Source organism: Ruditapes philippinarum, unplaced genomic scaffold (genome assembly GCF_026571515.1).
Source record: "Ruditapes philippinarum isolate M1 unplaced genomic scaffold, ASM2657151v2 ctg752_1_1_1_1, whole genome shotgun sequence".
In the NCBI taxonomy this organism is placed as follows: Eukaryota; Metazoa; Mollusca; class Bivalvia; order Venerida; family Veneridae; genus Ruditapes; species Ruditapes philippinarum.
The window spans coordinates 5957-33325 of record NW_026865967.1 but is presented as its reverse complement, the minus strand read 5'-3'; the positions used below and the strand labels follow the sequence as shown (position 1 = coordinate 33325).

The 27369-nt window shown below is 32.0% G+C and overlaps 1 protein-coding gene across 1 annotated transcript; it reads right to left on the bottom strand.

Annotated features, from left to right (window-relative positions):
- Positions 1-667: 667 nt before the first annotated feature.
- LOC132730909 (uncharacterized) lies at positions 668-27369 on the bottom strand. Its single transcript, XM_060716993.1, has 19 exons — positions 27315-27369; positions 23451-23622; positions 22215-22457; positions 21543-21796; positions 20645-20722; positions 17954-18048; positions 17430-17525; positions 14725-14791; positions 13955-14022; positions 13105-13180; positions 12137-12242; positions 11477-11570; positions 11040-11184; positions 9380-9496; positions 8668-8895; positions 8172-8231; positions 6367-6576; positions 4218-4280; positions 668-3682 (listed from the first exon to the last, which is right to left on the bottom strand). Exons 2-19 carry the CDS (start codon positions 23596-23598, stop codon positions 3308-3310), a joined length of 2523 nt encoding a protein of 840 aa, XP_060572976.1. The 5' UTR covers positions 23599-23622; positions 27315-27369; the 3' UTR covers positions 668-3307.

Here is a 27369-nt window from a genome sequence, read left to right as displayed (position 1 = left end):
TCTTTATTTCCCAATAAATAAAATCTTAAAATCCTGAATAATAGGAATATATTTCTGAGTGAAAAAGCTGCCAAAGAATTAAATGAAAACTCATAATATATACATTTTTATACAAGAAACATAAAGAGGACCATGGTAGCTCTATAGCTCTCACCTGTGATCCATTGCTAGACTTGGTCACGTTTCTCTAATGCAGAAGTACAATAATTAGATCAAATTTGCTGCATCATTTTTACACCCGGCTGCATGACAAAATAAAAATACACAATATTTAAATGTGTGTTTTTTTTTTTCATTTACAAGTCTTTTTAAACTACATTTATACTTAAGGTAAAGTTAAGCTATTCCAATTTCTTTCCATTGGTTCAAAAGATACAGAGTGGACACACAATTGGTAATAGACAATCAGTTTATTACATTTTAAGCGGACATTTTTTTGGCCATAAAAATATAGCTTCTCTTAACAATATGACTAACAATATCTATGTCTTATATTGTAACATGCACAAACTTTTGCACTGTATATACAATTATGTAGAAAGATAAATATAAAGATAAATCTTTTAAAATAGATTCCTGACTGTTCATGGGAATGTAATTTTTAATACCACCTAAATGGTATTTAATACTAATGGTAATTTATCGTTGGCTACATATTTATCTACACCTAGATAAACAAGCAATTATCATAGTATTGCAAGCAATCAATAAGTCCCCTACCGGTAAGAGCCCAAGCAACATTCTGAAGGGCCATTGGCCATTCACTTATGTTCCTATTTTAAGTAAATTTGTTAAAAAAGTTATTTAAAAGTAATTACAGGAAACAGTTTTTATGTACAGACAGACAGACTGAAGGACACTCTAAAGTTATTTTTTAAACATCCCTGTTATCAAAATATAACATTTTTAAAATCCTATCATGATTGAAGAAGTTGGAGTAAAAATTACCAATTTCTCAAAAAAAAGTCTAAGTTCAAAAGGGGCATAATTCTGGAAATAGTCTTGCTAGAGTATTGAACACTCACAAATGTTGAGTGATAATAAGAAACATTTATATGAAGTTTGAAGTAGATACATTCAAAAAAAGAAGTTATTAAAAAAAAACAATGTTTTTTTCATGAAAATTTTAAGTTCAAGGGAGGTAATTCTGATAAATTTTGTGCTAGAGTTGTAAACCTTGTCACATATGATGTGGTTGATGACAAGCAACTTATATTTAAAGTTTGAAGAAAATACCTTAAGAAATAAAGAACTTATAGTGAAAAAACTTAAAAACTAGAATCAGAAATCTTGAAATTCAGTCTATTTGTTGCCATAGCAACCAGAATTTTCAACATAGGAAGATAAGAAAAGGATGTGCATAATTTCCATACTGCCATCTACCCATATGTCAAGTTTCATAAACATATTTTCAGTACTTTTTGTGTTATCACTGGATCCAGGTTATGTGTAAAATTTGCCATATTTTCAGTCTATTTGTTGCAATAGCAACCAGAATTTTCAACATAGGAAGAAAAGAAAAAGATGTGCATAATCTCCATACTGCCATCTATCCATATATCAAGTTTCATAAAAATATTTTCAGTACTTTTTGCGTTATCGTGGGATCCAGGTTGTGCGTAAAATTTGCCATATTTTCAGTCTATTTGTTGCCATAGCAACCAGAATTTTCAACATAGGAAGAAAAGAAAAAGATGTGCATAATCTCCATACTGCCATCTATCCATATATCAAGTTTCATTAAAATATTTTCAGTACTTTTTGCTACATGTAAACGGTTTGAGTCCATTTCCTGAACATGTTGACCATTAACAGTGTTACTAATATGACTGAGGATAGTAGAAATATATGATCAAGATGACATACTGTGTAGAACTGACAATAAATCTGACTAACACAGTAAATAACTCTCTACAGAGTCAGCAAGGGCATTAGAAACCTTGCTGTATGAAGCTACATCAGTCATATATAAATGAGCCATGTCATGACAAAACCATCGTAATGCGTTTGTGACCAGCATGGATCCAGACCAGCCTGCGCATCAGCGCAGTCTGTTCAGGATCCATGCTGTTCGCTTAACAACCCTATTACATGTAGAGAAACTGATAGCCAACAGCAAGGATCCTGATCAGACCATTATGTTGGTTTTGTCATGACGCGGCTCAAATGTGAATATTCCTTCCACTATTCCTATGAATTTGGTGTTTTGTTATAAATGTAAACTCTCCTGAATTACTTTATAAACAATCAACTTACATGACTCTAATGTATATAAAATAAGTACTAAAATAATAAAGAACAATCAATCTAAGTATCTATCTGGTATCAGCATATTCTTAACTACATGTTCTCAACCGCAAATTTCAACCTTTATCTTTCATTTAATCAGGTATACCAAATTAATATCTTTGTAAAGTCTACTTAAAAAACAAGAACTGTCCATAAGACAGTGTGCTTGACTATTCTTAGTGTACGACATTAAGAAAAGGAGACATTACTCTGTAAAAAAAACTTAAATACAGTAACTCTCCCTTTTGTTTGTAATCACATTAAGTTCATCTACAAAAAACTATCAAATGACAGAAATATCCAATAAAAACCATACATATTAAAACATAAAATATATATAAAGCTACATTACATATATTTAACAATTAACAAGTCTATCATAACTAACAGTATGGATTGTTTCAATGGATTTCTTAAAACAATAAACATGTCAAAAATCAAAGAACAAATCTAACTAAATAATTATACAGATTTAAAATAATTTGGCAAATTAACTTGGCAAAACAAATCATTAAAAATAATCAAAGGAGGTATTGTTAACAAGACAATTCATCTAGTAATAAAAACTAACCTGATGAATATTCTAACAAAATATAACTATAGACCAGAATAAGTAGTTGATTTTTTTATCATTATCACTAAAGGCAAGCCAACAACAGAAACAACAGTTACTACTGTTAGAAAAAAACAGTAGACAAATACCGTATGTAAAAGTTACAATCAGTTACAAAAGATAGCTAGCTATTACAAAATTTCTGAATTCCAAACTAAAAAATTTCTTCAGACTTCACCTTCATAAAAGTACTCATTTTAACAGAGCTATTTATCTAAGGAATATCTAATTATCTAGCAACAATTTCACGGTCTCATAAACTTAAATGTGTAGAACCCCTTTTTTAAGACAACTGCAAATTATGACTTAAAATGCAGAGCTGTTTTAATGCAAAGAACAATATTCCTTAACAAATGGGAGGAGAGTGTGGTTATGAAGATAAATCATTATTGAGAGAACATAACTTTATACTAACTCTTGTTCCTCTTCCACTTTAGTAACCTGAAATTTAACCTTTTGTTTTCTTCTCTTGAACAAACCACTTGTCAGTCCTAAAGAAGAATGTGATTGTCTCGCATTCACAACTCCAATTTCATTGTCTTCAGCAAAACTGGATTCAATGTACATACTAGGGGCCTTTCTCCTGGTAAATTTACTTCTAAGATCGGCAAGTCCTGGTCGTTCACTGGACGGTACGTTATGTATTGTATTATATGCCTTCTGGAAGCTCCTGTCCCTGATCGTCCTATCAGCTAGATATACACCAGGTCTCTTGGCTAATCTACTTGACAGATTTAAAGCAGCTTGATCATACTCTGTGTCCAAATCCCCTGCAAATCTCTACAATACAAACAATTTTGAAGTGAATGCAATACTGCATTTAAGTATCAAGTTACTTATATTGTCAAATAATTGATTTTAATCATTATTGAATAGTCACATGAACATAAAATATTGTAATCATTTGGCTAACTTGAAATTCAATCAAGCTCTGGTTTAAAAAATCAGTTATGATTTAAAGATGCTACAAATTACTAGTATGGTGGTGATCTATTTTACAGTTCACAAAAAGATGCCAAAATCCTTATCTCTTCATAACATGTTATTTATAAATGTTTATTATTATAACATTGAATATTTGTCTAAACAAAATTCTGAGTAAACCATCCACATCCTGTCCACTAGCTTGATACCTTTCTCACATGAAAGAATCCAAAGTACCTTGTTGGATTCGAACCTACAGTGGTGAGGGACAAGTGGTTTGAAGTAAATGACCTTAACCACTTAGTCCCATTTAAATATAAATTCACTATTCTAAAATAAACATGAAACATACTACTAGTAATGACTGTGTTGACTAAATTTAATTGTTTACCTCGTGTTTTACATTTGGAAATCTGGATAAAAATCCAATGCAATCTGGGGAGTTTTCAACATCCTAAATAAAAAGAAGATATTTTGTAATTAGAAAACACGTGAAATTTAAGTTTAAACTTAGGGAAGAGCCTCTGGCAAGTATTATATCCTTTTATTGAAAGAGTTCAAGAAATTTGGTAATGTTGCTATACAATTATAATATTCTATTTATCACACAAATAAAATAAGAACTGTTTGCAATAAAAAGAACGTCTTTTTTCATTTACATGATCAAAGTGTAACGGAAACATTTAGCATGGCTTTTGGATTTGTATAAAGAAAATAATGCCACGTCAAAACATGTACAAAGCCGTGTAATATCAAAAGCGACATCTGTATGTGATAAAGTTTTATATCAGTGTTTTTTTTCAATGGATTAGTTATTGCTGAAATAAACAAGAGGGCAAGAATACCCTTTTATCATGGCCCTTACTCTTATTATAGTATCAATTTTTTATTCAATAGGTTTATTAAAACAGATGGTTCTACATTGTTAGGAACAACATTTTCTGATTATTATATTTACATTTATGCTTAAATAGATTATGTTGTTTACAAAAACCATACGGCAGAGATGTCCATACTTAAACTAAAATTACGCTTTAGACTTTTCAATTCATCTTAAATGCAATTATTTCTGATTTTACTTCGCATTAACCTGAGACCTTAGTCCTGCTTATACTTGTATTTCAACATTTGGAGAAAAGATGAAACAAATAACAGCCTTCTTAACAAAATTTTAAGTTGGAAATAGTGTTTAATATACATGTTATTTGGTTAATGAGTTGGTGAATTATGTTTCATCATCGGACAAAGGTAAGTGCAACAGACATGCATGTGCTCAAAATGTCTATGTGTGTTTTACAATATTAAGAAATGGACCATATTGAGTCTGCATATTTCATAAGAATAAATATTGAATTTATTTACTTGTGTGGGTTTTTTTTTACATATTTTTGGTCATATCCAGATGGCTGGTTTATCTAACCAGCTTTCATGGATAACTAACCAGTGAATCCCAATTTCTTTGCAAGTGACCGACTACTGATCCCATATGATTTCTGAATCAGCAGTGAGAGATAAATGACCATTAGACTTAATGTCCCAGATCATTTATCTAGGAGAAATTTTACTTTGCTAGAGCAATGAACTACTGGACTTTAATATGTGACTGTTCAAATAGTTCTTTTTAAATAATAAATAGAAATGATCCATCCTTTTCTTCATAATATCATGTTTAATGGTTTGTCTACATTTACATGAAATAGCACAAATGATCAAATTTCAGATAGCTAGTTACATGGATATTTCAAGTATATATGGCCAGTTGTTTCAGAAGAAAGTACCATTTTTATGCTGGACAAAAGACGTTTTCCCCTATTATTCTTATAAAGGGTCAGGAAAAAAACCTGTGCAAAACATGTTAATTTAAGAACATAAATTTACCATGACTATTTGAGCTACCTAAAATGTAAGTTTTGAAGATTTCATAAATGAGCTGTGTCACGACAAAACCAACGTAATGCGTTTGCGACCAGCATGGATCCAGACCAGCCTGCGCATCCGCGCAGTCTGATCAGGATCCATGTTGTTTGCTTACAAACCCTATTACAAGTACAGAAACTGATAGCGAACAGCATGGATCCTGATCAGACTGTGCGGATGCGCAGCCTGGTCTGGATCCATGCTGGTCGCAAACGCATTATGTTGGTTTTGTCGTAACGCGGCTCAAATATATTTCAATGGTTAACAAAATGGATCTGCATTAAAGTCTTAGACCACATGACATATAGGCATTAGAAACATTATTAAATTCTACAACAGAGCTTTGAAATATGTAAACCTTTACACATCAAGATTTAACTCGTGTGTTGAACTGAATTTTCTGGCTAAACTTTATTTATTGTAATTATACTCTGGTCTCCTTCATTTAAAGTCTCCTTTCACTATCTTCAACACTAAACAAGCTGAAATTTTGTAATAATCTTGCAAATAAATTTATATTTAATGCTTTTATTTATATTTTTCCATTTTCATGCTGGCATCATTTAAGTTTGTGGTATAAACTTATCATTATCCCAACTGGTATTCAAAGAATGAAATCATACCTCTAAGAAACCGTGTACTTTAAAAACAGCCATATCTTCATTCATAGACTCATCCTCATCATTATCATCATCATCAGTTGTGTCATCCTTTTTACCCTCTGCTTTCTTCTTTTGTAAATCTTCTTGTAGTTTTTTGTACTCCTCTAAAAATGTTTTACCTAATGATTTTGAAGTTTCGCCCTTAGCTGTGCTGTAGTAACCTCGTGCCACCTTAAAATACAAACAGAAAGTTCTCTTAAAACTCAAGCCAAATGATTCCTAAATTCCGACCTTGGTATTTGAAGAAAAGTTCCCACTAATGCTTGAAGATACAGACATAGGTTGACATTCACAGTTTCCAGCACACAACAGTGTAACAAATGTGCAACACAGTGAACATATAGATAAATATATACTTGGAAATGAAACTGTGACAATATGTCTCCAGACCTTATCAATTAGGATTACAGTCATCCTGACACACAATAGTAAGGTGACATGGGAATTTTTCAGTCTTTCCTGTTGCTAAATACTCAAGGTAGTGGACCTACAGGGTATATATTACATACAAATTATCATCTTGGTAGAATCACAGACATTACCTAAATTCAGAGAGCATTAAGCATTAATAATGTCTCGAGAAAATGAAAAAGCTGTAAGAATAAATTGACTCTACCAAGTGAACAAAGGAGGCTGATAATTAACCTTAAATAGACAACTGAATACATTTTGAATTTATCAATGGCTTGTTTTTTACAAGGCAAACAGAATCATAGCAAGTAGTTTTAATATTGCACATACTAACAAGAGCACCGCTAGGCGGGGCATTATATGCCCGAAAGTACTTAAGCTGTAGGTTGATTAATGCTTGAATTATTGAGCGAATACTGTTTCCAGTTTAAAGGTGATAGTAACCTTGATCTTTGACCTTGTGACCCCAAAATCAATAGGGGTCATCTACCCAATATGGACAATCATCCTATTAAGTTTGAATACTGTGGACCAAATAGAACTTAAGTTATGCCCCAGGAACCATTTTCAGTATTGAGCTAATAATGACCTTGACCTTTAACCTTGTGACCCCAAAATCAATAGGAGTCTTCTACCCAATATGGACAATCATCCTATGAAGTTTGAAAACTGTGGGCCAAATGGAACTTAAGTTTTGCTCCGGAAACCATTTTCAGTTTTACGGTTATAGTGACCTTTGACCTTGTGACCCCAAAATCAATAGGGGTCTTCTACCCAATATGGGCAATCATCCTATGAAGTTTGAAAACTGTGGGCCAAATGGAACTTAAGTTATGCTCCGGAAACCATTTTCAGTTTTATGGTAATAGTGACCTTGACCTTTGACATTGTGACCCCAAAATCAATAGGGGTCTTCTTCCCAATATGGGCAATCATCCTATGAAGTTTGAAAACTGTGGGCCAAATGGAACTTAAGTTATGCTCCGGAAACCATTTTCAGTTTTACCTTTATAGTGACCTTGACCTTTGACCTTGTGACCCCAAAATCAATAGGGGTCTTCTACCCAATATGGGCAATCATCCTATGAAGTTTGAAAACTGCGGGCCTAATGGAACTTAAGTTATGCTCCGGAAACCAAATTGCTAACGGACGGACGGACAGACACCAGGGGGTATAACATAATATGTCCGAAATTCTTTCTGGCATATAAAAACTACATTTGTTTAAATTCGTACCTTTTAGTCAGTAATAGAAAAGTTTTATCTCACAACAGTTCCTAATCATGAACAGTACAATATTTTTTTTCAATATCAATTATAACATGTATCATTATTCTGATAATTATCAAATATACCTGAACATCCTCTCTCCAGAATGTATCTACACCTGCTGTTTTGGGGGCTACTTCCTTTATCTGAAAACATTGTAAAATATCATGTCACTTTCCAACCTAAATCCTACCAAGCAATAAGGCTGTTGTGTTTTTTCACAATTCACTACAGCATAATCACTGCATGGATAAGACAAGGAAAAAATCAGCAATGTTCTTAATAAACTTTATCATACATGACAGCGTGTCAGGATAAATGAAATGTTTTTAAGGTACCTAGCTGGATAGATTTCACGCAAATGAGAGGCTTATAATTGACAATTATGGACTTAAACTACAAAGCTAAAAAGCCCAACAAAATGCTAATTGGTTAAACAATCTTCATGATCCAATAAAATAAAATAGAATATACTAATTGATTGGAGTTTTTACTTTTATTGTTGGATTTAAAATTACAGAAACACTGTCAAAGTCATATAGTGACTAAAATCAGTTTCTGTGTCTATAATAAGAAACTTACCTTTAACACAAGTATAGCCATAAAAAATATACAAATGATATTTATTATCGTCAGTAACAAGCTGATAAGCCCGAGTAAAGCTGCTTCGTGTGAGACATTACAGAAATACACCTCCTTGTACATATTGTCAACAAGGGAAGGACAACTCTCAGCTGGTAATACGGAAGTGGTTGTCTGATATGTAGACACTGGTGATGATATTGTTGTGTTTGAGTTCATTGATGATAGCTGAAACATGCAAAAACAATTGATTATACAATGTACATTGTTTCTTTATTTTCACAACATCTAGTACATGTATTGTAAGTATTTATGTTGGACATTTATACCACTAAACCTAAAATTACAATCATTATTCATACCATTTCAAAGTACAAATCATATGTTGACTTTAAATAATCTGGTTTACTAAGAGTTTTTGTGTTCTTAATCAGAAAGGATATTAATTATATTCTGGTACAGTATAGAATTATTATAAACCATAAACATTTTTTCTCACAGTAAATCAAAGTTATAAAGATAAGCTACCATACATTTCTACAGCTCCGACATGAAAACACACAGAATACAGACTTTTATTGAGGACAAAATGCTGACAGTAACAATTTTTGCATTTCAGAAAACATATATACATGTAGCTACAATAAAATACAGAAATCTTTATTTAAAGATGATAACATACATAGTTTAAACATGTGAAGGAACTACTTACTGTATTAGGAACTGGAGTAGTTACATTATTAATTATAGTTCCAACATCAATTAATGACACAGACTTTATGACAGGAGATTTAATGGCAGCTAGAATTGAGTAAGCCCACAACATACCCTGAAAATAAAATATTATGATCAAAATACAACCTCACTTAGTTTAAAGAGAATTATAATATTTTTTGCAATAAATTCAAGGAGTATGAGGTTTCACAAAACATGGAATTTTTTCCATGAAAAACTTTTAGGCTACCCCTGTACTCATTAAAACTGTAGCAGCATTTCATTCTAAAATTCAAAATTCTATTCTTCTGTACTTTCAAATGTTAAAACATGCAAGACTATGTTTTACACCTTATACAGTCAAACTTGCCATAGCGACTCACTGATTTAAACGACTTCCTGTCGTATACGACCTTATTTTAGACTGCCCAACGTAAATCACTATATAAAGTCACTGAATTAAATGACTCCCTTTAGCGTCCCGTTACATTTCTATGACCGAACTTAACAACTTTTTCATTTTCACAAGAATTATGTTTTTCACACTTCTCGCTTTCAATTGACATTTTCCGTCAAAATTGAGCGCCATGGTCTCGAATGTTTATCACCATTGCAAAAGGTGTTAATTGAGCATTGTCACTATTTTTAACCATAGCACTGAAACTGCTGTGTATTAAGATAGCAATACGAAGCTATTAGTCATTATAACTGTCCAAGTTTAAAAATAAATAATCTCATGATTTCATCTACTTGACCAAGCAGTAAATTACAACCATGTGATAACGTGTGGATAGAAACGGATAGAACTTGCGGATAGAAACATGTACAAACATCCTGGTACTTCGGATCATACAAATATGGCTGACAAAGCACGTAAAAAAAGAATTGTCCTGACTCTTGAAGAAAAAATTCAGGCAATCAAAAAGCTTGATGCCGGCACCCAAGCCTACAAAATTGCGAGGAAATGGGCGTCGGCAAAACCCAGATACAGACGCTACGGAAGCGAAAGGCCGACATTTTGAGTGACTTTGAAAACATTTAACTATCTCGAACTTCAAATGTTTTAAAACTATCTTGAACTTCTAGCACATTTAAAACTGTATTGAACTTAAAATGCATATAAACTTTTCTGATCTTCAAATGTACTTAAACTATCTTGAACTTCAGGGGTGTGTGTTTTTTTTTTTTTTTTAAACTTTCTCGAACTTCAAATGTATTTAAGCTATCTTGAACACCTAGCATATTATAACTGTCTTGAACTTCAAATGCATTTAAACTGTCTTGAACTTCAAAAACATTTAAATTATCTCGAACTTCAAATGTTTTAAAAAACAATCTTGACTTTCTAGCATATTAAAACTGTATTGAACTTAAAATGCATATAAACTATTCTAATCTTCAAATGTACTTAAACTATCTTGAACTTCAAATGGAGGTGTTGTTTTTATTTGAAAAAAAAACAAACAAACTTACTTGAACTTCAAATGTATTTAAACTATCTTGAACTCATAACATATTTAAACTACCATAAACTACTGTCTTGAACTGGAAATACATTGTATATTTAAAATATTCTGAGCTTCAAATGTATTTAAACTATCCTGAAATTCAAACATATCTTAACTATCAAATGAAGGCCTAAATGATCAAATACTTACAGCATTACATGCAGGTGGGAGGAGTGAAGCTGAGATGGCCACACCCACCAGGGATCCAGCATTTCCACCCAGTACTGATATTGCCACTGCTGCTCCAGATGGTACAGCTATTAAAACTCCAACCCATAAACTTCTCAACATACCCCTGTTTAAAGTTCATGAAAAAGTATTTTATCTTTAACAACTGGCAACAAATTAAAAAGAACAGACAAGAAATTAAAAAGATCAAGCAACAAATTCAATACAACTGGAACCAATTCAATACAAATGGCAACAAATTCAATAAAACCGGCAAGTAACTTAAAAGAACAGGCAACAAATAGAACAGAATTGTCAACAAATTAAGAAGACCTGGCAACACATTTGTGTAAGGTAAAGTAGGGGGGAAATCTCATTAAAATCATACAAAAATAAACATAATACACTAAGCTACATACCGTGATCTCATTTCTGTAGTAGGATAAGAATCAGAACTCCCCCATATAGCACCATGAAGACATACACCACCAGATATCAGACCAAATAAGAATCCTGAAAATAATTATTATAAATGTATTATTTCATTATATAAAACATTCTTAATTTTTGCAAAGATGTACTTTTTTGCATAACAACATGCTTAAGTGTCTGTGTGTTTAAACCAACTTTTACTTTCATGCTTTTCATGGATGTAACAGTTTCATACAAATACATATAATAATCAGTATGTTATCTATCTTATTCTGAGAATCCATTTTTATTTACTTGTAAATGAAAAACTGACTTATTTACAGATATGATTCAATTGTAGTAGTGGCCATGTGGTAAAAGCCACAAAACTGTTTATCTAAGGACATCTAGCAGTATGGGTGAAAACTTGAGCAAGGGACGTTACACTCATTACTCAGTACTAGTTTGTTCCAGGAAACGATTCAAAAGAGTGTCAATAAGCTTACAGCTTTATCTTAGTCAAGCTAAAATAAATTCTCTATAAACTAAAGAAACTGTATTTTCAACTTTCCTAGTCTAATTGCCATAAATATATTCAATTTCTTACCTATGTATATTTATCAAGTATATTTTTTTAGTGAATGACCTTGACACATAGAAACACTTACCTACAATTAAGCAGAGACCTAATCCCTTCAGCTCGGATTTGAAACCAAGATCTCTTAAATCTTTCTTATGTATCACCTGACCAAATGTTGCTGCTAAGATTGGGCCCTGTAAGTATTACTGCTTCAAGTCATTCTGTAAATACTTATTATTTTATAAAAAATACAAAATGGACATTTGTTTGATATAGTTATTTGAATTCAAGACTATTTTAGCAATTTAAATCGCAATTTGCTAATTCTCTTAATAAACATATTTTTTCCCAACTTACATCGCATAAAGAGCAATAAAAACAAACAAAAAACCAAACTGACTGTAATTGGCAAAATTGGTCTTACTGTGCCTGTTCATGAAAGATAAAAGAAAGTACAACATGTCTCCCCACCATCCGGTACTGCAACTTAACAACATTTAATCCTTTACACTTTATGGTTTGGAATAATTTATAACAATCACTATATGTTTCCCTTTAAATTACCCAAAGAACCCATCCATCGCTTCTGAGCATATTACATGTCAATTTTTTTTGGTACAGAAATTACGAAAAACTGAAATTTTAAACACACACTTTTTCTTATATTAGAACTTCATTCATAATGGTAAAATGGCATTATCTTAATAACACGATTCATTCATGAAAGGCACACTGCAATGACGTCATTTAAAGCATGCAACTTGTCTTACATGGGGGGTGAAAGACATGTTTTTCTAGCACAGGTGTAAATGATAGATAATCCTGTCCGCTATGCAAGAAACATATAACACTTGGCTAGTGCTCTGTCATATTTATCTCATCCATGTCATATCCTCTAAAACATTCTGTCAGAAACCTTAACCAATAGAATTTCAAATATAAGAAATATCTAAGTTATTTAGAAAATTCCTATTCTGTTGAACTAAGATATATCAGTTTCAAATTTGTAAAAAGATTTAATGTAACAAACCACAATAATTATATAAAATAGTATACCATCAAAGGTGAAATCAGCATGCTTGCCACAAGTACAACAGAACTGTTTTCTACCAGACCAATACAAGCTATAATACTGAAATTTAAATACCAATTTGATTGTATATATCTCTATACAGCATCATTCTCAAACAAACTTTTCTCTATATTTCTAGTATATGATACACTATTAAATACACAAGTAAGTGAATATAGCATGAACTGACAAAAATAGTGCTTTATCAAAACATTAATAGAGTAAGGCTGCAATTTTATTCATCTGTACTGCACAATATGTTTGTGTGTGTCCGTGATGAGGAATTCCATTTGTCTGTGAATTTTAATTGGACATGAATGCATTTGTAAATATAATGGTATATGTAAAACAGTGTAATTATGAAACATTGAAACAAGTTTAATATTGCTGCATATAAAAATACAACACTAAAATACTAGTAAAATAGCAGCTGACAACCCCATCCAAGAAATCATGTTCTCTTTAATGGAATTATCCACATTTTCTGGTTACACATTCACAACTATACAGAGTCACATCCCATATGACCAGGTTTATCTGTAGATTTTTAATGATAAATTCTTTGTTTCAATTTGTCTAGATCTTTATATATTAGCCATGTTGACCAGCGTTGTTGCCTGTCTCCTTATAAAATTTGCTCACATAGTGCAGAGATGATTTATCACAAAGTGAATTTCTAACACATGCAATAACACTCAAGCATAACACAAAGGGCTGTGCTTGGATGAATAGATAACCAACCTTAGAAAGTCAGTTACTCATGCTACTGTCACAAAAGAAATAATAATAAAGATTACAGTCCAAATACTATGCTACATGTATAATGATTCTTACCTTGCTAAAATAATCAAAACTAAGTAATCAAATGTGAACAAAGCATTGGCTGTCACAGACTTAACAACCTGAAGTAAGACAAGAAGTGCATGTATATAATATAGTTTTAAACAATTAATTTCAATCAGTTTTAGCTAAATATGTTATTTTTATACAAATATTGCAATTTACAATATCACATTTATATTTTTGCAAAAAATGTTTTCTTGTCTATCTTAAAGTTTTATCAAAATCTATCAAGTGGTTAAGTAAGTTATTCTATTTTGTCAAAACCACTGGAGCAATTTTTTTTATAGAGGACCATTCAAGGATCATTCCTGTACAGTTGCATCACGTTTGGCTAAGCAGTTAAGGGTGAGATCTTCCTTAATCCGGCCAGACATAGGGTGATCATAATAACTCACCTCGAGCATGTTGTGCTCTGGTTAGCTTTACAATGACAAACTGCTATTTAACAAATTTATTAAATTGTGAAACAACACTAAACATTTTCACTGAATGTCTTTTTGCTTCAATCAGACATGTGATATTCTGAACAGCAATTATTGTTATATTTTGTACAAGTGCCACTTCTTCTTTAAAACTTTTGCTATTACTAGTATATCAGCAAGATGGCATAAGCTTTTTTCATGCTGCTCACTTGTTGAGATGATTTTGGCTTTTACTTAGCATGCTGGTGTAAAATTTTAGTGTTGACACTTAAAGCGACTAAGTTAGATTTACAGCAGTGTGATTTCTAATCTATTGTGTATTCCAAAAGAAAAATGTACCTGAGCTACTAGAAGCCTTGACTTCACAGATTTCTTAAACTGGCTTTCTTTTTGTTCAACTTCTTCACTGAAACATGCATTGCAACTAAATACATTGAATATTTATTGCTACTACATAAAAAATATTGAAATAAAGTGTATGTTAAAAACAACAAGTTTTAGTTTGGCATGAATGATTCAAATAAGCAATTAAAATTTGGTGGTTTGACAATAAGTGCATAAATTCATATTATATCATGCATTTGATTTAAATATGTTTTGAGAAGTGAATTTTTAACAAGTAAATATTGCATAAATAAGAGAAACATCATTCAAGCTTATGAAATACTTGAACCAATGAATAAGCTGTTAGTATCATTACTTTCTGTTTTTCTTTGTCTCTGACACAAAAAGCCGAATTTTTACAATACATATTAACAACTTTGGTTTTTAGGGAAGTAAAGATACTAAGCTAATATAAGTACAACATAGTTTTGTAAGAAAGAAGAATAAAAAGACAGCACAATTTTTTTCAAAATGGATAAAAAAAGCAGATCTTCTGATTAATATTTTCATGCATAGTTTCACAGAAGAACACATAGCTGCAAGTTGAAAGTAAGTTTAGTTCTCAGATGTGCATTAACTGATCATGCTGAATTAAGATTGAACGGAAAAAAAGGACTGGCCTATTCCCCAACTTACTCTTATGGCACATGGCACCTGATTTAAAAATATATATAATATCCTTTATTTAACCAATAAAGCTATTATTAAATAACTGCAAGCATAAGCAAAAAATTCAAACCATGCATATTGCATTTATGGATACAAAACCTTGAAACATTTATTCCCTTAAAGATACAATATGCTCAAATTTTATAATAGAAAATATTGATAATAGCCAAGCAGTCTCTTTGTATGTTAATATAACAATAATAAAATAAACATGTTTGGACTTCACACAAAGTAGATATGTTATGTTTAAAATTCTACACACTATGTGGGATCACAATATGAATATGTAGTGTCATTAAATCAAACTGGCAGTTTTTTTTAAGAAAAGACCAACTTTACTTGACCTGTAATAGGGAACACAGCTTCCCATATATAGTTTATTCATTCTTTTTTTTTCCAAATTAGACATATTCAGTAAGAATTTAATAGGTATCAATACATTTCTGTGATTAAAATATACTCAAGGATGAGCATAGTATTTATCTTTCAATAAGATACACTGTATACCTGTTAATAAAACATGTAATTTAATAAAAACTGATGTGTTTGTATACAGAACTGATCATTTCTATGTTCTGTTGTCATATGTTTTAACCATGCTAGATATATTAAATGGACATGTCTATATCTTAATATGGACAAGACTATTTAAACTTTGTAAAAAGAATTCAGAATACAGTAATGCATTTACTGACTTAATAATGACTAGTGCAGTCCATGATCAGACAGCATGGATGTGCCAGCTGATCTTCGTCTAGACTGGTCACATACGAAAAATCAGTTGCTGACAGCAGGCTAAAAGTAAACAAGGTTTACTTTTTTGCATTTTACATATTGACTAAAAAACCTCCATATCTCAACAAAACAAGTGACTTGTTAGTAAATACAGGATATAAGTTTCTACAGTTTTACTTCATCTAAATTTACATGGTTCCTTCTGTAATACAAAAAGGCATGCTACATTGTGCACCCATGATGCCATTGCATATATGCATGTAAATAACTATAACTAACAATATATTATATCTAAAATGTTATATGCACTACTATACAATATCAATTGTACAATGTCATTTATACCTGATAATGGTTCTGAAAGATGAAGATTAAGTATTACAGATTTTTGTTATAGACAGATAAAATATATAAGATAAACAGAAATGAAGTGTTGTAGATGTATCTGTTATATAAAAACAAGAGAAAATTTCAGAGTTAAGATGTCTTATTAGTTTATGCAGAATTTATTATTGTTTGTGTATGGATCTATAAGCTTATAGAAACACTCTCAGATCCTTTCCTTGAAAATTTCTTGTTCAAAACCCCGGACAAAGTTTAAACCCATGATGCTAGAGATCAATAGATTACTAGTCCGACATGTTAACCACTAAGGCCATGTCACCGCTAGAACAGACTGTCATGTTGGATCATCTTGGAAATATAATTTGTTTGTTTTGGGTTTTATATGTAAGTTAACTGCTGCAAAATAATCTAACACTTCAGGTCTACCCTTCTATTTCTTGTGGTTTTATATGAAATAAATGTACAATTTTCAATATAGCATTATGTTTTAAAACTAATAAATTCACAGTATTCAGTTGAAGAAGTAAAAATTTAAAAAAATATGTGTTCTTTTTCTTATAGGCCTTTATGTAAGACTAACACTATTCAGGTCGCATCAAGTTCATATGTTGACTTTCCAGTTTTACTGGGAGATGAAATATCCTGGTGCCCACTCTATACATAAGACAAAATGCGGCAACTAAAAAGAACCACCGACCTTCTAAAACTTCATCTAAATTATCATAAAGATAGATCCACACATGTTAAATCAACATCATGACTTGATTCAAACCTATAGCAGTGAAGTGCTCAATGACTCCAACTAACTGGCGTCAATAATATTTGATCAAATACATTTTCTTTGTATTTCATTTCTCATTTAATAGAACAATATGGTTATGTAAGTTCTGAATCAACATAAAATATATTACTGAGATTTAATTTTCCCTGGTGAATTTTCATCAATAGTGCTGAGTTTGTCTTCAACTTCTGACTGAACACTATCATGTAGACTTGATGGAAACACACTGAAATTATTACAGTAAGGTTGAAAATCCTGGATTCAACTGAAAGCTAATAACTTTTTAGAATTATTTTCGAATTTTATGCCAAAAGTTTTATCATTTCATGGCTTTTACTTACACTAACACTCAAGATTATCTTTCAGATGTTCTATTTAAGAAATAATATCGGTGTCAACAGTGTTTATCGGCTATTTAACACTGGTTTGGAGTTTTGATGCGTAGGATTTGACCACAAGACCGGAGTGGTTAATTTTTAGCATCAAACCAACAAAACCGTTGTTAAGTCAAATTCCTAAAATAAAAAGTTTATAAAAAGTTTCACAATAAAATAAATAATAAATAAAACATATATCAAGTTGTTTTTATAGACATAACATCAAACAGAATATTTTATTATATTACATACAAGATAAAAAATTTATGTATTTTACCTGACAGATGTTCCTGCTGTTAATCCAACACCAATACCCCTTAGTCTGATTAAAATCTTCTCACATTTATCACTGTCTTCTTGTACAAACGAAAACTGTCAACATAAAATCAAATAGTAAAATTACAATTAAAGTTAATGAACAGTAATATGATAAAACATTGATGTGTAAACTTTTTAATTATTGCTTAGATACGACCCTAGTCTGGGAACTATTATGAATGTCCCTCATATGTAAAATGTAAACATGGTATGGCCAATTAACCGCAGCAATTCAATTCAAATGTTAAGTCAATGCTAGAGAAAACTGAAAGGTCATAAACATGTATTTAAGCAAACTTGATGCTTCAAGAGTTAATTTTAAGCATGTAATAACATAAACACTGGTATTTTCGACGGGGTACCAGTTGGCGTAATTGAAAAATTACATTTCTGCAGAAATTTACATAACTTCAAAATTATAATCACAACTTCCATGTTAATACATGTAGTTTGATTTAAGAATGAAACATTTTCAAGTTCAAAATAATGTGTATATCTTAAACTTAGTACTTGATGTCATGAACAATCTCTGTTTAAAGCTACATGTATCATAGATAAAAACAAGGGTGCCATAGTCACAAAATACGCCCGTTTACGAAAGCTTTAGATGGAGATGGGGGCATTATGGATAAGTGTTATCTAGCAAGCAAGTTTTTATTCTTGGCACTGTGTTGTTAAATGAACCTTAAAACAAATCAGTAGGGAAGATATGCACAGGATGTGTGACCTTGACCTTGGTTGCAGGGACCTGAATTTTATGCACAGCACTCAGCCTCACAATGATGAACATTTGTGCCAAATTATATTGAAATCCCTCTATGCATGTAGAAGTTTTGCTCCAGACAAGCGTTTTTCTATGAGCTCTAACTGTGACCTTCACCTTTGACCTAGAGACTTGGTTCATGTGCAGGGCACTACGTCTCATGGTGGTGAACAATTCTATAAAAGTAACATTAAAATTCCTCCATGCATGTAGAAAATATGCTCCGGACAACATCTGGATATTTAATCATCTCCAGTGACCTTGACCTTGCAAATATTAATCTAAATTAAATGTGTCACACCTGTAGTCACGATAGTTACCATTTGTGCTACAATCCATCAATAAATGATGACTAAATGGTCCCTATACACATCTTCAAATTTTTATCTGAACTTTGACCTCTATGTGTAACCTTGACTTTGGTCGCAGGGATCTGAATTTTGCGTGCGACACTCAGCCTCACAATGGTGAACATTTTGTGCCAAGTTATATTGAAATCCCCCTATGAATGTAGAAGTTTTGCTCCGGACAAGCGTTTTTCAATGAGCTCTAAGTGTGACCTTGACCTTTGACCTGGATCATGCATGGAGCAATACATATCATGGTGGTGAACATTTCCATAAAGTATTATAACAATTCTTCCATACATGTAGGAGATATGCTCCAGACAAAATCTGGATATTTCACCATCTTTAGTGACCTTGACCTTGCATATATTGACCTAAAGTACATGTGTCACAGCCGTAGTCATGATAATGACCATTTGTGTTACAATCCCTCAATAAATGATGATTAAATCGTCCCTATACACATCTTCATATTTTTATCTAAACTTTGACCTCTATGTGTGACCTTGAACTTGGCTGCAGGGACCTGAATTTTGTGCGCGACACTCCGCCTCTGCCAAGTTATATTGAAATCCCTCTATGCATGTGGAAGTTTTGCTCCGGACAAACGTTTTTCAATGAACTCTAAGTGTGACCTTGACCTTTGACCTAGTTCATGTGCGTGACATGGCTTCTCATAATGGTGAACATTTCTATGAAATTTCATTAAAATCCCTCCATGCGTGTAGGAGATATGCTCCGGACAAAATCTGGATATTTCATCATCTTTAGTGACCTTGACCTTGTATATATTGACCTAAATTATATGTATCACAGCCATAGTCTTGATAATGACCATTTGTGTTACAATCCCTCAATAAATGATGACTAAATGGTCCATATACACATCTTCATATTTTTATCTGAACTTTGACCTCTATGTGTGACCTTGACCTTGGCCGCAAGGACCTGAATCTTGCGCGCAACACTCCGCCTCACAATGGTAAACATTTGTGCCAAGTAATATTGAAATCCCTCTATACATGTGGAAGGTTTGCTCCGGACAAGCATTTTTCAATGAGCTCTAAGTGTGACCTTGACCTTTGACCTAGAGACCTGGTTCATGTGCGCGACACTGCTCCTCATAGTGGTGAACATTTCTATGAAGTTTCATTAAAATCCCTCCATACATGTAGAAGATATGCTCCGGACAAAATTGGACGCCGCCCGCCCGCAAGGGGCGTTCCCATAATACCTCCCGTTTTTCAAACGGGCGTATAAAAAGAAAGAAAAGGAATAGAATTATAAAACTTTTTTATTTTTCAAGTCTTTTCAGCTTCTTTGACCTTTAGTTGGTGGTGTATCACACTGGAACCATTTAGGCAACATTTGCTGACAGCCACTTCATCATTTATGTGAAGGTTAGTCAAAATCTTATCTGTGGTTAGAGAGAATATTCTTAAAAGAAATTGTGTATTAAGACAGACAAAAATTGGTTTACTTATATATTTATATATGGACACAAGATCCTGTGTTTAGTCAATCTCTAGTGTTTAGTTACCTTTTGGAATGCTCCATTCCCTACAGTTGTTATGTCAACATTGTCCACTTCCATCCTTATTAATTCTTTCTCAACTCTCTGAAAACAAGAATTGGTAAAACCATATGATGTTTCTCTCCAGAAAAGTTTGAGAATTTCTACCAATAGCCTCTCAATGACTAATTAATAATGTGCAAGTTATGCTAAAGACAATCACTGATATACTTCAGACAAGAATTAATAAGTATTATAAAGAGAAAGTAATGAGTTACGTTTTTTAATCACTATTTAATCTCTATAACTGTGAAGTTCAAGACAATATCAACTACCTTCTGATACTAGTAGTTTGATGAAAGGAATCTTTTGAGGCAGTTTTTGTCAACAAAAAATTGAAGTTACAGGCCTTTTCTCAATGTCACCACAGGTCAGAATTTCAGACCCATATCCAAAGGCAAATTTGTTTATTTTTTCCCCAATCTTTAAAACAAATTCCTAATTGAACTGAAACTCCCAATATTCAAACTAACAAATTTTCAGATGTTCATTCCAGTAATTTTACAACATGAAATTTCGCAAACTGAGCTAGGTACTTTTTTCCAAAAGAGCTAGGAGAAGGTCTGGGTTAACATAAACACATTAAAATATTTATCAAATTTGAAAAGATCATCATAGTCTCTACTGCTCATATTATTACTACGTGATTGCATGCTTGTTGGGAAAAAATGTTAGAACAAGTACACTGACCAAGTGTTGAGGTAATGTGTTGAGGTAATCTAAGTGTCAGTCAGTCAGAGTTATCTCCCTAAGCAATATCAAATCATCAGATGAAACATCAACATTATTGCTATTAAAAGAAAAACAAATATAATAATGATCTAGTAAAAAAACAATAACAACCCTATTTAATAGTTTCACGTACCACATGTATAGGAACATGTTGAAACAAAGGTGTCAAAGGAGCATCATCACTTTTAGAACTTTCATCACCTTCACTTTTAGAACTTCCGTCACTTTTATTGTTTTCCACAACTTTTCCAAGATCTTCTTTGACAGAATCTGTCTCTGGTTCTATGATAGATGCATCTTCTGAAACTTCTTTTTCTGTGTCACACTGAGGAACTTTGTTCATTTCTATCTCTTCTATAGTTTCATCTTTTTCTACATCTGTATTATCTGCAAAATATTTACTATAACAATAATTTCTATACTGTATTGATTGAACTGTAAGCATAACAATCTGTCAATATTTTTGCATATTGGTATCTTGTCAATATTTTTACAGGATCATATCCGACAAGCATCTGCTAGTGTAATTAACACCTCAACAAATCTCTGCCCTGAATGCTATTTTTACTTGAAAATAGCTTAAATTTTTACCATGTGTGTGTTTAATATGGATCAACACTTACTCAGGCAGATTTAAACAAGACTTATAACAGAGCAATTATTAATTGTCTTATCATTTTATAATCATATAATATCAACTAAAACTTCTATACTAGCATAAATCTTTCCCATTTTTACCAGTACTGGTAAGGAGTTTATTTTTAAGTTAATCTATTATGTAATCGATCAAGTATCTTTAAATTACCTCTAGACAGTGTTTCTTCCTTATTTTCTTCATCTGCATATCTGTTTCCTGAATCATTATTTGCTGAGCTTTCACTTACTGATTCTAGAGATTTGGAATCAGCAGCAAGTGTTTCTACCTTCTCAGCTAATGTTTCCACCCTGTCATTTGTTTCATTTGACTCGTCATCAACTGTTTCTTGTTCCTCAACAGCTTTATGAACATCATTTTCTTGACCCAGTAAACTTTCAACGCCACTATCAACTTAATGAAACAATAGAGATATTAAATGTATGACCTGCATGTTTGGCAGAGTAAAATTCTGAGTAAAGAACGTCTTTCTCTTATTAAATACTTAGGCATTTACAAAAGGCAATAAATCTAAAATTATGCAAAGGAAATAACTTTAAAATTATGCAACTGAGCATTATGGTTCTTGGGCATTGCACTTCTTCTCAATGGGATACATGTAGATCTATCAATCTTTATTTATAGTTTAAAGTTGATACACATGTACCTTGTCTAGTTATGCTTCTGACAGATGGCAAGTTGGCCTACAATCTAATTACAGTAATACCCCTTACACAGTGATTTTTTCCTGTATTTTACATTCGAATAATGACTGTTTCCCCTAGTCCAAAATAGATGTATTTCCCCCCAAATATGCTTATATTTTCCCCTGAAATGCCCCGTGCAGTTCTTCACCAAAACTATGACTTAACAGCAGCTCACTTATATCAGCTAGAAGTCCCTTTTAGATAGCCTCTGCTTTGTACCATGCATGCTTAATTGAATTGAAATTTAAAATTGTATAAAATGTGTGGGTATATTCAATTCTTTGAATTGCTATTGGAATTTGACTTCAGATTTCCCCCATTTTCTGATTTACCGTACTATATTTCGGCCTTCAGAAAGCCACAGATTGTTTTGAAAATTGAAAAAAAAAATCACTGTTACAATTGTGATGAGCTGAATGTGCTGGGAATATATAAACTTTTGTCCAAAGGAAAAAAAATTACATATATCTTTTTTCCAACTTAAGTATATGTTATGCACTTGCCCTAATTTAAATTCTATAGATTGTAGTATATAATTTATGTAATACATATGTAATTCAATATAAAAATTCTTGAAATCAACAGCATCGGGTCCCGGCCTGACTGCTCACATAGTTAGTTCACTATCGATGATAGCACCCCTGTGTCTTCCTTAACAAAAAACTTGCAGAAAAAATAGCAAGAACAAAGTTTTCATTACCTGTCCTTAGATTATTATCCTCTCTCAATTTTTCTAAAGCCTTTATTTCTTTCAATTTTTCTACAGCCTTTATTTCTTCCTTGGCTTCCTTTTCTTGTAATAAATTCAAAGGTGTATATGGTACATGGACTATCACAAGATAAGCCATTTTGGCACTCTGTGTTTTTCAAATCTGAAAGTTAAAAAGGACCCTGATGAATTTGTATTAAACGCTTCCTCTGCCTTGATTAAGAACAAATCATGAGTAATTTAACTGATTCAGCGTTGGATGTTGCATGAATTCTGCATACTTTAAAGTCAAAATGCCAATTTGAAAAGAATTGATACTGTTGACTGGCCTCAAAGTGACTCACCCTCACTTAAGTGACAATTTGCCCCACTTCAAAATAATCATTAATCATTAATTTATGATTATAAATATGATAGGTTAAATGTTTTGTTAAATTTGTGAAATAAAGAGCAGAAATTGGTTTTTTTAACTGTTGGTTTCCAAATATCAAAATTGATGATAACTAGCCATAGTTCAATGATGATTTGTGCAATTTTAATAATCATCATAACACCGTGTTCTAAATCATTTTTCTTAGTAAGAATGTTAAAGTTAAATACATGTATATAGTCTTTGAATATGTTGTACTCTCCCAGGAAAAAAATGAAATCTACGTGTTAAATTGGTGGCTGCTGGTGCATTTATGGGGCACATTTTGAAATGGAAGTGTATATATATTTTTCAAAAAATTTCAGACTTTATTAAATTTGTGTTGAAATTACATTTTATTTTGCAAAAGTGGAAGAAAATAAACTTTATGTTACCTGATTTCTAGGTAAAACTATGATTTTAAAAGAATTTTCCAGATGGGAAGATGCCTTTAAATGGTGATGCTATAGAATGGAAAAGCCCTATCAATAATGTATAACATATAAACACTAAAAAGCAATGCTTTAGAAACGCTTTCTGATAAAAATTTTACACATTATATTTATATAAAGAGCTAAAACTAGCTGTATATATATATTATATACAAAAAAATAATCACATTCAAGGGGGCTTTTTTTAAATTACCAGTACATATTTTTCAATCTACTAAAGAGTATATAGGCTAATTCAATCCATATTATGTACATGTAAGACACTCTATACTGATCAAGAGTAATCTATGAAGTGTTTGTTTGTTTGATTGAGTTTTACGTTACACCGACACAATTTATTTCATTTGGCGATGTCCAGCTTTACTGGTGGAGGAAGACCTCAGGTGCCCTTCCGTGAATTATCAGCATGACGAGGAGTATATAGTCTATGACATTATGTTGACAAATTGCCTAGAAGCATACATTGTTATGACTGAAACAATTTTATGACAGGAAACTCAGCAGGGGTCTAGGCTCCAATATACAAGGATTTAGTACCTTACATTTTTCTTAAGCCAGTTCTTATAAATGTAAGTCTGCAGACAGTTTTTGCTAATATTTAACTCTTTTAATGAGCCTTTTGCCTTTTTGATAAGAATGATAAGAATTTTTTTTTTTAGGCCAGGGTGTCTGGGGAGGGGGGCTGAGCCCCTTAACCCCCTGGTGGCACACTTTTATTAACTCTAGTGAATTATCTAAGTTAACTGTAGTCACTTTTATACAGATAAGCAGAAAAATTAATGTGCAATTATCAATTTCAGTATTTATAAAATAATGAATAAAGTAGGTGAGGAACACACGTACAACACCAGGTCATTTTTAAAAAGTTTTTATTGGCTACTATTTTCGAGTAATACAATACTCTTCATCAGGCTTAAAAAAATATCAAATTCTAACTACTGAAGTACTGTTATTTAGGGATACTTTTTTGTGTTTTGTTACTATAAATAGAAGTATTGTTGCTAATAATAGATATAGTTTTGGCACTGTTCCAACGAGTTTATCATTGAGTAAATCATGTATATTGTTTGAATAAAAAAGATCAAAAGTTAATTATGCTTTGTTTAATAACCCATTAATCTGTCCAATGTTTATAATGAGTTCGTTTGTTTCACTAAACATACCATGCTCATCTTGGCAAACCGTTTCTGTACTAGACGGTGAGGAGGGTTCCTTAAAATTTCAATATTTGTGTAAAATTCATTAAAATTATTATTTTCTTCAAAAATCACAATACTGTACCCTCAAAAAAAAAAAATGCAACAATAAATCTAATTATCATTTGAAATTAAAATAAATGTGTTTACTTTTCTGTCAAACATCTCAAAAAATGTGAGTCAAACATCGATACATTTGACAAGGTGGGAGTGAAATGCTAGGAGTTAAATGGCTCAATAGTGAAATGTGTGGGAAGTGAAACATCTGACATTCTTCTAGCTGGGTAGTCCAACTAATAAGACTTGTAAAAGAGACATCAAGATAATTTAAGACGGTTTGACAGTATGAAAAAAAAGTTTGTAACATGGGTCAAACCGTTCACACTGAATTAATTAGGGTACTAGCTGGGGACTTAATTGGGATTTATAACATAGTTGTTTTACTTATTCATTTTTTGTATGTACTGGTAAATTCTGTTTGATGAATCCTAGGGTTTTGCTTTCATTTGTTGTTATTCTTGAGATGTGTGTGTGTGTGTGTATTGTAGTTTAAGTCTGCAGACAGTTCAAGGCAAAAAAAGAAAAAAAAGAATGGAATTAGTGGTTGTTTATGTAGCCTTTGATTTTCAAATTAATTATTGTTTCTTAATAAGTCCCCATCCATAGGCATTGCCTACTTTCATATTATAAAGTGGGGAGAATTGTCCAAAAGTCAGGCTTATCTTCACTTAAGCTGTTATAGTAATGGACCTTTCCGGTTTTTCATAGCGGAACATTTAGCCACTCCTTTTCCATTCATTGCTAGGTCAACTGCTCACAAACAGTATCACAAACAAAACCATGTGTTCTTTTGTGCAAACCAGGTCAACCAGTCACTATGTATTATCTCAGTGTAGCAATTGGATAACAAATTTGCCAATTTACATAAATCTGTAAACATTGGAAAGGTCCATCAAAGCGGGTACCGCGTCCTTGCCCATTCCGGTGTTATCAGAAAATGTGTTTCTTTACACACTGAATGCCACCAAATACTGTTTACAACAAGTGAAGGTCGTCTGCTAAAACTAGTGACATCATATTCTGTTACAAAATATTATACTGAAGTCACAAAGGGCCATCAATTTACATAACACAGTATCATTGTGCTCTCCGTTTAAGCTCTCAATCAAAACATGGCTGACTGACAGTAGAGTCAACTCTGCCCTATACCAACTTGGCATGGTTGTTTTTTGCTTTGTCCCAAGGATGGATTGTATTAAGTTTTCATTACCCAAATCATTAAAAATGCTTTCATTACCAAAAATGTAATGCTAATTTAAGAAAACATCTTTACCAAATATTAATCAGTTAATTATGTGGTTCCAACAAAACAAAACAAAATTTTAATAAATTGAAAAGTGGGCCGAGTTGACGCTTGCTGAGCTGAAATAGGGCCAAGCTGACTTGGGGCAAGTACGCTGTTTAGGGCCGAGCTGACCCTGATTCCTGACTGACCAAAGATGTTTCTAATTTAAATCATTGAGTTATTCTATGATTGAATGACATGTGTATTTTAAAGTCAAGATTCGACAGTTAAAACACAATTCAATATAATAGTTATTACAAGTTCTTTTTATTTGTACAATTTGCTGGAAATAATAAATAAGAACAATAGTATCATCCTAAGTGGGTTGAGTAAATTATGGGGCGAATAGTCAGTGGGGCGAATCGTTACATTACCATAGAAAAATGACAATACTAGTTGCATTATCAGGGAAGAGCAAATTTAATAAAAGATCTTTCACATATGTAGCTATACCATAAAAACAGATGTATTATGCATTTTCTGGCAATTCTTGACTTCTCCATATCCG

Coding starts and splice junctions, on each gene's coding strand:
- LOC132730909 (XM_060716993.1), bottom strand. CDS start 23,598: ATGGCTTATCTTGTGATAGTCCATGTACCATATACACCTTTGAATTTA. Junction 17,526..17,953: donor ACAGCAGGAACATCTGTCAG/GTAAAATACATA, acceptor TAATAATTTCAG/TGTGTTTCCATCAAGTCTAC. Junction 3,683..4,217: donor TTCCAAATGTAAAACACGAG/GTAAACAATTAA, acceptor TTTGTATTGTAG/AGATTTGCAGGGGATTTGGA.